Source organism: Scyliorhinus canicula, chromosome 7, assembly GCF_902713615.1.
Source record: "Scyliorhinus canicula chromosome 7, sScyCan1.1, whole genome shotgun sequence".
Taxonomy (NCBI): domain Eukaryota; kingdom Metazoa; phylum Chordata; class Chondrichthyes; order Carcharhiniformes; family Scyliorhinidae; genus Scyliorhinus; species Scyliorhinus canicula.
In genome coordinates, this window is record NC_052152.1 from 42802742 (window position 1) to 42817482 (window position 14741).

At 47.6% G+C, this 14741-nt stretch overlaps 1 protein-coding gene across 1 annotated transcript in view; it reads right to left on the bottom strand.

Moving 5' to 3' along the window:
- LOC119968900 (suppressor of tumorigenicity 14 protein homolog) overlaps positions 1-14741 on the bottom strand; it is a 217814-nt gene that overhangs the window by 132503 nt on the left and 70570 nt on the right. Inside the window, exon 8 of the mRNA XM_038801870.1 lies at positions 8465-8604. Within this exon, the coding sequence (XP_038657798.1) occupies positions 8465-8604 (140 nt within the window). The remainder of the gene's footprint in view (positions 1-8464; positions 8605-14741) is intronic.

Here is a 14741-nt window from a genome sequence, read left to right on the forward strand (position 1 = left end):
TGTATATGATGTATGTGGAAGTGCCTCAGGAGGCTAAGGGTATTGTGTCAGCAGGCCACTGACACTGACAACTGAAATCTCCTGGAGGAAGACCTCTTGTCAAGTGGACCTCTGGCCAAGAAAGCATGCTTTGCTACGAGCTGTTAACGTCACACAGCCCCTAATCTAACAGTCTCTGTGTAATGAAGTAGACCAGGCCTTTGAGATTGGCCAATTGGAATACAAGTTCGCTGATTAATGGGCCAATCAGGGAACCTCTTCTTTGTATATAACAGGGAGTGTCAGATCCTCTGCACTCCCAGTGTAGACAGCAAGCTGAATGCACATGGTCATACTGCTGTTGGTTTTGTTAATAAAAGGGATTGTGGTGAAGGTAGTTCTGCCTCCGTGGACTTATTACACGCTGTCTCCCTGAGGGATTGGCAGCAGACATTTACAGGACCTCACAGAGCTCGCATGTCCAATGTCGTGTTTGTCAGGACTGGGCCTTACATGCCCTTTTCAACAAATGAGCCCAATCAGAGTGATCTTTGCCACTCTGGCTGTCCTCTCACAGGTCCAGGGAGTCATTAACAGCACACATGATAGATCACCTGATCAACACTCTTACCATTGTGCAGCTTATATACAACCATAAAAGGATCAGCATGCATGTTTGCGCAAGATTCCCAGGGAGTTGTCATGATACTTTCATCCTGTGCCAGTCAAGCCTCTTTGGTCTTTACACCTAAAAGTAGAGTCAGTGGCTACCTCTTAGGGAGACAAGGCGGGGTGGGGAGCTGGTGAGGAGGAGAGGGGAGTATGGAGGGGAGGGAGAGTGGAGGGAGGGGGAGAGGGAGGAGGAGGAAGAGGGGAGGGAGGGAAGAGGGGAGGGAGGGAGAGGTAGGGAGAGGGAGGGGGAGAGGGAGGGGCGAGGAGGAGTGGGAAGGGAGAGGGGAAGAGAAGGGGAGGGAAACCGAAGTGGAAGTCCTTTGAGCCTGATGTTCCCCTCCCTGATGTTCCCCTCCCTGGTGTCCCCCTCCCTGATGTTCCCCTCCCTATCTTTACATCTCCAACCTTTCTCAGGACTGAATGCAGAGGCTCATCATCAGACTCAGATTCTGAAGCTGGGGCTGAGGAACATGCTTCCTTCATCCTGTTGGGAATAGACAGAAGAGATCATTAATGATTGACTAGACAATCGTCACTAGTCAGCTCTGCTCCTTGTTCCTTCTGGGAGGAGAGTGCCTTGAGCTCTGCAACCTCCCTCCAGTCTTCGCACTCTCCCGTCGGTTATGGGCAATCTGGTCCAGCACAAAGGCAGATGGATTGACAGTGGGCAGTATGGATGAAAGAGCAATTTTGAAGAATGCATGCCTATTGTGTGTGCTGAACCGTCCTCAAAAAGGGATTAGGTCACTCTTGGTGCACGATCTTATGAGAAATCGGGGTATCGCGCTACGCCACCCCGACGCCGGGACGCGATTCTCCGCAGAGTGGAGAATCGGCGCCATTGGCGTCAGCGCGGTGCTGGTCGGGGGCCGCTCCATGGGGCCCCGCCCTCGCGATTCTCCGCCCGGGATGGGCCGAGCGGCCGCACCAAAAAACCTGAGTCCCGCCGGCGCCGTTCTAACCTGGCCTTGCCTGGCAGGACCTCGACTGGAAGGGTCCGAGGGCGGCCTGTGGGGGCCTGTGGTCCAGCCCCGAGGGGGCCTCCGCTGTGGCTTTGCCCGCGATCGGGGCCCACCGATCGGCAGGCCGGCCTCTCGGCCCCTTTAGCCCTACGCCATGTTGCATCGGGGCCGGCGCGGAGAAAGGAGCCATTGCATGTGCGCGCGTTGGCGTCGTTGCTATGGCGCATGCGCGCATTGGCGCCGGTGCCACTGCGCATGCGCGGACCCTGCGGACCCTAGTTGACGCCTGAATCAGTAGCTGGAGCGGCGTGGGTCGCAACGGCGTTTACAACGGCGTCAACACTTAGCCTCAGGATCAGAGAATCCCGCCGCTGTGCTGATGTCTCATCTGATGGTAGCTGTAACATTCCCGTGGACGCTAAGTCTACCTGATGCCCTTTTGAGTATATGAGTTTGGAGCGAGGATAAGTTTTATTTACCCCGCAGAGGGCATTAGATCATTCAATTCCTGAACTGCAGAATATCCTTCCCTGTGCACTGCCCTCACTGGTGATATCCTCCCAGGCTGACATAGTCCTAACCCAAGGACTGCCTTTCGTGGCAATCTGCCATTCTTCTGTACGTCTGCTGCCGGGTACACTTTAAAGGATGGAGCTTCGCATCAAGCCGGAGTGTCTTCGACTCAGCCCACACGCAGCGAATGCAACAGCAGCATTTAAGCACTGGCTGGCTTGCTTCAATAGCTACTTGAGTACAGCCGAAAATGTCCCAACGAGGGAACAGAAATTGCACATCCTCCACTCGTGCGTCGGCACCGCCGTGTACACGCTCATAGAGGACACGACCTACTACGACGCGGCCATGGACTTACTTAAAAGACATTTCATACGGCCGGTGAATCAAGTCTACGCTTGGCACTTACTGGCCACGAGGCAGCAACTTCCTGGTGAGTCTCTAGACAAATTTTACCGTGCCTTCTTCGTTCTGGGGAGGAACTGCGGCTGCCCACAGGTTTCTGCTGCCGAGCATACCGAACTTCTAATCAGAGACGCTTTCGTTGCGGGGATGCAATCTTCGCAGATCCGCCAAAGACTTTTAGAGAGAGAGACTTTAAGCCTCACGGAGGCACGGGCCCTCGCCTCCTCCCTAGACGTTGCGAATCGTAACGCCCGCGCGGATGCCCCCAACCGCGCGGCGCTTCCTGGGCAGCGTGGAACGCGACCTCCCTCACCCCCACGGGCTCAGACCTCCCCCAAGGCCTGCGCCGCACGGCGCCCCAATAAACCCACGGGGCCCCGCTGCTACTTTTGCGGCCAGGCAAAGCACCCCCGCCTGCGCTGCCCGGCCCGCTCCGCAACCTGTAAAGGCTGCGGCAAGAAGGGCCACTTTGCGGCCGTCTGTCAGTCAAAAGCGGTCGCTGCGGTCCCAAGCAGCGACAACGGGTCCTCCCACCCCGCTCTCCTCAGGGGCCCCGTGCAGCCCGCGGACCTCGCTGCCCCCACCGCCACGTGCGATCCCAGGGCGCCGCCATTTTGGGCCCCCGACGCCCAAAAATAGGATGTTCAAAGACTACAGTCAGACCATCAACAGGTTTATGCAGCTGGACGCGTACCCTCTCCCATGTATCTCCGGCCTGGTCAACAGGATCGCGCAGTACAAGGTCTTCTCCACATGGACCTCAAGTCCGCCTACCATCAGCTCCCCAACCGCGCGAGTGACCAAAAGTACACAGCGTTCGAAGCGGATGAGCGACTCTACCACTTTTTAAGGGTCCCCTTCGGTGTCACAAACGGGGTCTCGGTCTTCCAACGAGAGATGGACCGAATGGTCGACCAATGCGGTTTACGGGCAACCTTCCCGTATCTCGATAACGTCACCATCTGCGGCCACGACCAGCAGGACCACGACACCAACCTCCGAAAATTCCTCCGAACCGCAAAACTCCTTAATCTGACCTATAACAAGGACAAATGCGTGTTTAGCACCGACCATCTAGCCATCCTCGGCTACGTAGTGTGTAACGGAGTGATAGGCCCCGACCCTGAACGCATGCGCCCCCTGATGGTGCTTCCTCTCCCCCACTCCCTCAAAGCCCTCAAGCGCTGTTTGGGCTTCTTTTCATATTGCGCCCAGTGGGTCCCCAATTACGCCGACAAAGCCCGTCCACTCATCCAATCAGCCACTTTTCCCCAGTCGATGGAGGCCCGCCAGGCCTTTAACCGCATCAAAGCAGACATTGCAAAGGCCACGATGCGTGCTATCGACGAGTCCCTCCCCTTCCAAGTCGAGAGCGAGGCGTCCGATGTAGCTCTGGCAGCCACCCTCAACCAAGCGGGCAGACCCGTGGCCTTCTTCTCCCGTACCCTCCACGCTTCCAAAATCCGCCATACTCGGTCGAGAAGGAAGCACAGGCCATAGTTGAAGCTGTGCGACATTGGAGGCACTATCTGGCTGGCAGGAGTTTCACCCTCCTCACAGACCAACGGTCAGTGGCCTTCATGTTCGACAACGAACAGAGGGGCAAGATAAAGAACGACAAGATCTTGCGGTGGAGGATCGAATTGTCCACCTACAACTACAACATCTTGTATCGTCCTGGGAAGCTAAACGAGCCTCCCAATGCCCTGTCCCGCGGCACCTGTGCCAACGCACAAGTGGACCGCCTCCGAACCCTCCACGCAGACCTCTGCCACCCGAGGGTCACCCGCCTTTTCCATTTTATAAAGACCCGCAACCTGCCCTACTCCATCGAGGAGGTCAGGACAGTGACCAGGGAATGCCACATCTGCACGGAGTGCAAGCGCACTTCTGCTGCCCTAAACAAACGCATCTTATAAAGGCTTCCCGCCCCTTTGAACGTCTCAGCATGGACTTTAAAGGTCCCCTCCCCTCCAACAACCGCAACACGTGCTTCCCTCAACGTGATTGACGAGTACTCCTGCTTCCCCATCGCCATCCCCTGCCCTGACATGACCACATCCACCATCATCAAAGCCCAACACACCATCTTCTCCCTGTTCGGTTTCCCCGCTTAAATTCATAGTGATAGGGGGTCCTCCTTTATGAGTGACGAACTGCGTCAATTCCTGCTCAGCAGGGGCATCGCCTCCAGCAGGACGACCAGTTACAACCCCCGGGGTAACGGACAGGTCGAGAGGGAGAACGGTACGGTCTGGAAGACCGTCCTGCTGGCCCTGCGGTCCAGAAATCTCCCAGTCTCCCACTGGCAAGAGGTCCTCCCAGACGCCCTCCATTCTATCCGGTCACTCCTCTGTACCTCCACTAACCAAACGACTCACGAACGCCTTCTTATTTTTCCCAGGAAGTCTTCCTCAGGCACCCCGCTCCCGACCTGGCTGGCTACCCCCGAGCCCATTCTGCTCCGGAAGCACGTGCGGGTGCTCAGGTCGGACCCGTTGGTCGAAAGAGTCCAGCTACTCCACCAAACCCGCAATACGTGTATGTGGAGTATCCCGACGGCCGACAGGACACGGTCTCCCTTCGGGACCTGGCAACCGCCGGATCCCGCCCCCCCCCCCCCCCAACGCCAGCACCCCCCAACCCCCCCAACCCCAACTTCCCCTGGCAGGCGCCCCCTCCCCGGACCCACCGACACCTACACACCCGCGGCCCAGCGGACAGGACGACCCTACCCCGGCCTGGCCCCCGCTAGCTCCAACTAGGAGTACGGACGCAAGAACAGGATCATCGCTCCCGGAGTCACGGGTGACCACTGCTCCAACGTCGCCGGCACAGCTACGCAGGTCGAACAGGACATCCAAGGCACCCGATCGGCTGATCGAATCCATGTGACCTGCTGATGGACTCTTGTTTTTTTTGTCTGTTCTCCATTTTGTTTTTCCCCCCCCCAGTTTTTTTACACGTTGTACATAGTTTTGTTTGTATTTTGCACATAAATGTGGGCCAGTGGGCAGCCATCAATGCAATGGTATGAACTAACATCTCCAGTCATACTACCAGTCTTTCATGTACTCACGGTACCCGCCACCCCTCCCCCCCGGTTCCCTTTTCAACAGGGGGTGAATGTGGTAGTATGACTAAGGGTATTACGGTACCTGGAAGTGTGAGCTGCCATTGGTGCAGAGGACTCGCTGCCCATTGGCCCAGGTATGTCAGGCACATGTGCCTCTCAGCCGATTGCCTGAGTGGTAGGTAGCTCCGCCTACGAGGCGGGGTATAAGAACCCGTGTTCCCCGGCAGTCTGCCATTCTTCTCTACATCTGCTGCCGGGTACACTTCTTGTGTATTAAAGCCTATTGTTCGGACTTTATCTACGTTTCCATTGATTGTGCATCATTGTATTTGTCAGCTGTGGTAATGCAGGCAGTCACCCTACACCTGACCTGCAGTGAGTGGCTGTCTGTGCAGATGCCATTTAAATATGTCGGCAGGAGCTTCAAATCCATGATTCATCCAACAGACCTGATCTAAGCTCTGCAGCCCTGCCACATCCAATTGTGAATGGTGGTGGATAATTAAACAACTCACTGGAGGAGGAGGCTCCACAAATATCCCCATCCTCAATGAAGGAGGATCCCAGCACATCTGTATGATAAGGCATTTGCAGCAATCTTCAGCCAGAAGTGCCAACTGGATGTTCCATCATAACCTCCTCCAGAGGTGCCAAGCATCTCAGTTGCCAGTCTTCAGCCAATTCAATTCACGCCGCAGAAACAGCTGATGACACTGGATGCTGCAAAGGCTATGAGCCCTGACAATATTTCAGCAATAGTACTGAAGAGTTGTGCTCCAGGACTTGCCACGCCCCTCGCCAAGCTGTTTCAGTACAGCTACAACACTGGCATCTACCCAACAATGTGGTACATTACCCAGGTATGTCCCGCACACAAAAAGCAGGATAAATCCAACCCAGCCAATCACCGCTCCATCAGCCTCGTCTTGATCCTCAGTAAAGTGGGGGAAAGGGTCAATAACAGCATTATTAAGTGGCACTTGCTGAGCAATAACTATTTCACTGATGTGCAGCTCCTGACTTCATTCCAGCCATGATTCAAATATGGATACAAGAACTGAAATCCAGAGCTGAGGTGAGAGGGATGTCAATGCAGCATTTGACCAGGTATGGCATCAAGGAGCCCGAGCAAAACTGGAGTCCATGGGAATCAGGGGGAAAATTCTCCATTGGTTGGAGTTATGCCTAGCACAGAGGAAGATGGTTGTGGTTGTTGGAGATCAATCATCTTAGTTCAAAGACATCACTGCAGGGACTCCTTAGGGTCGTGTTCTAGATACAACCATCTTCAGCTAATTTTTCAATGATCTTCCTTCCATTATAAGGTCATAAGTGGAGATGTTTGCTGATGGTTGCACAATGTTCAACGCTATTTGTGGCTAGTCAGATACTGAAGCAGACCATGTCTAAATGTCTAAATACAGCAAGACCTGGACAATATCCAGGCTTGGGCTGACAAGTGGGAAGTAACATTCTCGCCACTTAATTGCAAGGCAATGACCATTTCCAACAAGAGTGAATCTAATCATCACGCCATGTCATTCAATTGCATTACCATCACTGAATCCCCACTATCAATATCCTTGGGGTTACCATCGACCAGGAACTGAACTGGACTAGTCATATAAATACTGTGGTCACAGGAGCATGTCAGAGACTAGAAATCCTGCAATGAGTAACTCATCTCTTGATTCCACAAAGTCTGTCCACATTGCGCAAGTCAGGAGTATAATGGAATACTCTCCACTTGCCTGGGTGAGTGCAGCTCCAACAACACTCAAGAAGCTCAACACCATCCAGGACAAAGCAGTTCCCCCTGATTGGCACCCCTTCCACTGAACAGTGGCAGCAGCGTGTACCATCTACAAGATGGACTGCTGGAACTCACCAAGGCTCCTTAGACAGCACCTTCCATAACCCACAACCATTACAGGGGCAGGGGCAGCAGACACATGGTAACCACGGCTTGGAGGTTCCCCACCAATCCACTCACCATAGTGTCTTTGAAATATAATGCCATCCCTTCACTGGCGCTGGGTCAAATCCTGGAACGCCCTCTCTAACAGCACTGTAGGTGTACCTATGCCACATGGACTGCAACAGTTCAAGGTAGCAGCTCACCAGCATGTTCTCACGTGTAATTAGGGATGGGCAATAAATGCTGGCCTAGCCAGCGACGTCCACATCCCAGAAACAGCAGGGTAGACTGATGCCCTGCCACGAGATCCACCGAGCTGCATGCTGATGCATACTAAATGAGCTGAAAAATGGAAAATCCATCCCACCGCCCTGCGGGAATCACAAGTTTCCTGCCCACCATTGAACTTAGTTTCCAGACTGGAAAATTCCACCCTATCTCTTATGCCTGTGTTTTTTATAAGGTTCCTGTAAAAAATATACTGAGCACTTTCTTAAAATCCAAACAACACATTTGCTGCATTTCCTTTGTCTATAAAACTCACTTATGGAAAAACTCCACTGAATTTAGCAAACATGGCTCGTTTACAGCAAATCCGCAATGCGTGTCCTTTTCGGTGCCATGTACTTCATATGCTTATTCATTTGATCCTGAATTATAGGTTGTAAGAGCCATCGAACAAACGTTAAACTAACTTATCTGTAGTTATTCTGTTTATTGTTCTGTTAATTGCATCAGCCAGCTACCAGTCTGCTGACATATTTTATCTCTCTGTGCAGCATTGCAAGTGCCGTCAGAATTTTGTATGAAGTATACATACACTTTCTTGTATGCTTGAGTCAATGGTATCTGAAAAAGGTTATTCACGTAATTGGCATGAACTTGTGCTTACATCTCTTATAAAATTAAATAGCTGGAAAGGTTGTAAGGTTGACTCACTTATTGTCTTGATGTATTGTATTGTTGCTTCAAACTGATTCATATGTTGGGATTGTGAAAAGAATATGGCCAGCATTACATTCCCTGATGATGTCACAGTGAAGGTCTGCAAAGGAAAAGGTTGGCTGCTGGAGCATATCCTGTCAAGTGAAGACATAGCTATTTGAATATTGTATTAAGCTGGTTCCATATACAGATAAAGGTTAAGAACTGATGTTGTCTCCCAAATAATTCTAATTTATTCATTTGGCACTTCTCAAGCAGGAATGGCAACATACCAAATCTTACAATGCATGAGAATCGTCAACTGGTATCGAATCATTTCAAAACTATACTACAAAGAATATGTTCAGAAGTTACATGAGATTAGTAGTACCCTTGGTCAAAGATGGGGGCAGCAAACACCTCAGGCTTCAGCAGGAGGCAATGTTATGTTTCAAAAGTAATTGATTGCTTTGGACTTTATGGTCAAGAAATCGCTTGTGTATTTATATTTTAGCAACACAATTGTATAATATTTTTGACATGATCTCAGCATTAAATAAAGCAAATTCAGTTGCATTAATGTTCAGCCTGACATGACAGGCCCAGACTATTGGATCCCACATCCTACAGTTAATTCTTCTCCGATCCCATATTGATCCGTTTATCCTCAAAGCCAGCACTCTGCTTATCTGTCTGAATACTCGTGCCACGAAATTATCAGCTAGTAGGATCTGGTATTGCTTCAATGACACAGTGACTTAGAAATATCTTAATGTCTATAGTGACTCCATGCAGCAGAATATGAATACATCACCCAATAATTGGGGATTAAGATAACTCTCCAATTTGAGCATGAACATGATTCATAAAATAATTTTAAAACAACTCAAATAAGTAAGAACTTTTTCCAGACCTCATTAAATGGATGACAAAGATACAAAACTATCCTCAGTCATGAATAGATTTTTGAACAATAATATCAATATTATTTAAAATGCATGTATATACATTTGTAGCCATGATAGCTTCATAAGTTTGAATCTATTTGACAATCCATTTTAAAAGGAAGCAAAATAAATTGTTTTAATGGAAGATAGAGCTAAGTTACACTGCAATGGACATGATAACAAACATATCCTAAAGCAAATAATGCGCATACTGAAATTCTGAAATAAAAAACAGAAAACGCTGCAAATACTCAGCAGGTCAGGAAACAGCTCTTTTTATGATTCTTTCACAAGATGTGTTCCTCACTGACCAGGCCAGCATTTATTTACCATTACTAATTGCCCTTGAGAAGGTGCTGGTGATCCACTATCTTGAACCACTGCAGTCCATGTGGTGAGGGTGCATCCACAGTGCTGTTAAAAAAGGAGTTCCAGGATTTTGATACAGTGAAAGAACTGTGACATATTTCCAAGTCAGGGTGGTAGGTATTGGAAGGGAACTTCCAGGTGGTGAATCTGCTCACCATGTTCTTCTAGGTTATAAAGGTTGCAGGTTTGGAAAGTGCTGTTAAAGGAACCTTGTGGTAGCAGTGCACTTTCAGATGATACACACTGCTGCACTGTGCTTCGGTTGTGGAGCGTGTAAATGTTGGAAGTGGTGGATGGTGTAGTGATCTGCACATCTGCATTTATACAAGGGGTTAATGTAAATACACTACAACTAAGTAATCACTAGAGGGAGCACTAGAGAGGTATAAAATAGACGGACGGGATCCAGAATCGCTCTCTTCACAAGAACGGCAGCTAATGGCAAGACACAGACAGACAGCTCAGATGTCACATCTAGTATAAGCTCTGGAGAGAGAACAAACTTACTCAATAAAGCATTTGCTTCAACTGGAACACGAGGAGCTTCATTCGGACATAAGAAATAATATATGGTACCAAGGAGTGACTTCAGAAAGCTTACTAGACAGATTACACAAGATTCAGACAAAGAAAGATCGAAAAGAGAAGAAAACTCGTACCGGACATTCGATGTGGGGACGCTTCGCTGATTCGATGGAACTCGTTGGAACTCCACCGCAGCTGGAAACAACCGCTAATTTAAGTTATAACTGGAAAATGTTTAAACAAATGTTCGAAATATATATCGTAGCTAATGATTTGAACACGGCCCCTGAAGAATCGAAAATAGCACTGTTACTAGCAGGACATCAAGCTACAGAAATCTACAACTCCTTTAATTACTTGGAAGGTAAAGACAGAAGTAAATTTAAAGTGATATTCGAAAAATTTGAAGCTCACTGTAATACCTGTAACTATGCTGCTTTAAGAGATTCAATGCTCAGAGACCAAATTGCACATGGAACAAGCGATGCAATACTCAAACAATCATTATTAAAATAGAAAGGTTTAACGCTGGAAATCGCCATTGGAAAGTGCAAATCGCAAGAAAAAATTAATAATCAGTACCTTGAGTTTTCACAAACAAAAAACGCTCTCCACGAGGCTGAGAAACCAAAAATGGCATCTCTGTGTTCAAACCAGCTTCTTCAGCGTGGCACCTCTGATTCAAAACTGTCTGCACATGCGCACTTCCCGAAAAGACACAAACCGGCAAAAATCAATTCTGCGCATGCGCAGGAAACCAAAGCCGCGCATGCACAATTGGAAAAAGATCGCACATTGTTCGAAGATGGAACTGCGCAAGCCGTGCGTGCACAGCTGAAGAAAAAGCACACAAGGCTCGATGGTCGATTTGGGCATGCGCAATTGAGTAGTACGTATGATGTCACGAGCGCCATGACGTCAGAAGACTCTGATCACGCCTACTTTAAAAGGAAATGCCCGCAAATCACAATCACAAAGGTACAAAACGCAAAACCTTAACCTCAAAACGCACAACATTGCCTAAACTTCAACAAAAAGTTGAAAATAACTTTCACAGTACCACGGAACTAGCAATCTGCAGCATAAAAAGTGAAGAGCAAATTAACAAATCCAAAACTGATGAAGATTATTTGTTAATAAAAAGTGAAGAGCTCAATAACAAATCTGAAGCCAAAGAAGAAGATTTGTTAATTAAAAGGGAAGAGCACAAAAAGAAACCCAAAACCACAGAAGATGATTTGTTTATCAAAAAATACTACTCAGGCATGGCTGAGTTGTTCGGATAGGATCATAATAGCATCAACACAAGGTTGAATAGCTCCAGACAATTCTACTCATGGTAGACATATCCAATACCATGATGCAATGGCAGATCGTTGATACATTGGATGACAGCAACTTGTCAAATAGCCAAGACGAAAACGACGCCACACAGAGAGTACTGACCAACTCCGTTAAGAGAGCACAGATCGACTCCTCAGAGAGAACAGTGCACGACTCCACACAGAGAGCGATGAAAGACTCCACAGAGTGATGCAAGCCTCCACAGAGAGCTCGTTGACAGACTCCAGAATGGAAGCAATTAAAGACTCCAGAGCAACAACCTTGCGTGAAGAAGACTATGAAAGCCTATCCACTTTATTTGAGCAACCAGAAGCAGACTATGAAAGTCCTCCCAGATCATGTGAACAACAAAAAAAAGACTATGAAAGTCTACCCAGCACATTTGAACAACAGGAAGACAATGAATGTCCAACCACTGTATGTACGAAGAGTGACACAGTGATCACAATCAGCATACACGATGTGCAAGATCACAGCGAGAATGACAGATGTCAGCTCGTCTGTACAGAAGCACCCAACAATCAAAGTAAAACTATTCTCGACTCCAGTAAGACTGCATCAATTAAAACCTCATCCACTCTTCACAACCTACAAAAAACTGAAATCCTGACGACGTTGACTCCAGGAGAGGAGCACCAAGAGATCAAAGATGAAGCAAATTAACTTGAAATTACTCCAGAAGAGGAGCACCAAGATATCAACGATGAAGCAAATCAAGCAGAAATAACTCCAGAAGAGGAGCACCAAGGAATCAAAGAGGAATCACATCAACCACAAATGACTTATGTCACCAGGATCAATGCAACATCAGATCATTCTAACAATCCTCAAGTCAAAGCGCTCAATGAAACATCAGATACCACAAAGGACACTGATACCAATAACTTTGAGAATGACTCAAATTATCCACACGGAACAGTAATTGAGCGCAACAAGAATGACAAAAACAACAAGAACAACACCAAAAAATACAAGAACAACAAAAACTACAAGAACAACAACAAGGACAACAACAGAAATAACAAGCACGACAAAAACACCAAGAAGAACAACAAAAACAACAAGAAGCATCACAAAGACAACAGAAACAAGCACGGCAAAAACAAGAACAACAAAAACAACAAAAACAGAAACAAGCACAACAAAAACAAGAACAACGAAAACAACAAAAACAGAAACAACAAGCACAACAAAAACAACAACAAAAACAACAAATATAGAAACAACAAGCATGACAAAAACAACAAGAACAACGAAAACAACAAAGACAGAAACAACAGAAACAACAAAAGTGAAACAACGACGTGTCCAACATAGTACAACCCTGCACATGAGGGACAATGTAACAGCACAGTCCAAAACAATGGCAAGAGTACAAACATCACATGGCATGACAACGGATTTCACAAATTCATAAGTGCTCCACAACAAACAAGCCCAAACCAATTTTCAAGGCAGATGCCATATAGAATCAGTACCGCAAGCACAGGAAAAAGTCCAGGTCAGACAAGTGATTCGACCATTCGAACACCTCATGATGACTTGTTGGTTACTTAAACACAAGAACACCGACGCGTTCACAAAGAAATTACAATATCAACATCACCACCTCAACAACCGAAGAAGAAAGAAAGAAACTCAAACAAATAAATGTATAATTTTTTAAATAATGATTGGACTCATAAATATTAATTGGCTTTGTATAATTCTCAATATCATCACAACTTGTACATATCATTATTTATCTACCTGTTTTGTACAATTTTCCTGAACACCATACAGAAAATATATAAAAAGAAAAAAGGGGGATGTAATGATCTGCACATCTGCATGTATACAAGGGCATAATGTAAATATACTACAACTAAGTAATCACTAGAGGGAGCACTAGAGAGGTTTAAAATAGACAGACAGGATCCAGGATCTCACTTTTCACAGGAATGGCAGCTAGTAGCAAGACACAGACAGACAGCTCAGAAGTAACATCTAGTATGAGTTCTGGAGAGAGCGAACTTACTCAATAAAGCATTTCCTTCAAGTGGAAGACTACGAGCTTCATTCGGACATAAGGATAATATAGATGGGGTGTCAAGCAAGTAGACTGCTTTGCCCTGGAGCTTCTTGAGTGTTGTTGAAGCTGTACTTGTCCAGGCAAGTGGATAATATTCCATCACAGTCCTGACTTGAATCGTATAGATGGTGGACTGGCTTTGGGGAGGATTGGGGTGGGTTACTCATCACCGAATTTCCAAGCCTCTGACCTGCTTTTATAGCCACAGTATTTATATACTGTGTATTTATATTGGCCAATTCAGTTTCCCTGAGGATATTGAGAGTCATGGATTTAGCAATGGTAATGCCATTGAATGGCTTTTAAATACATTTTATTCCAAGCATGACATACAAAATTCACAACCATTCAAAAAACAGCTAAAGTACAAACAGTTTGTCATCCCCCCCTCCCTTTTAAACCTTGCCTAACATAACCCTCCCCCCTAAAAAAACCCACCCCCTTCCCTCCCCATACTTGCTGATGACAAACACATTTTTTAACACAGATATAAACAGCCTCCATCTCACGCAAAATTCTTCCTCTCACGCCCAAAGAGCAAACTTAATTTTCTGCAAATGTAGGAATTCCCCCATGGCCTCCAGCCATGCTGCCGACCCTCACCCTAACAGAATTCAACGCTGGACAATCAGAGTGGCTCCGCCACCACCAGTAGCTCCGCCATCTTTGATACTCCAAAAATTGCCACCAGAGGACACAGCTCCACCCTCACCCCCACAATCTCCGACAATGTCTCAAAGATTAATGTCCCGAACTTTACGAGCTTCAGCCAGGACCAGAACATGTGTACACGATTCGCCGGGCTCCGTGAACACCTTTTGCACCTGTCCTCCACCTAGGGGAAGAACCTATTAATCCGAACCCGTGTCATATGAGCTCTGGAGCTCACCTTAATCTGTATCAGGCTCATCCTGGCACACAAGTCGGGTTCACCCGATTCAAGATTTCACTCCAGGCAACCACCTCAGCATCACCCCCTATCCTCCTCCCACTTCCTCTTTTTCTTTTCTAATGCCGCCTTCCCCATTTCCCGGAG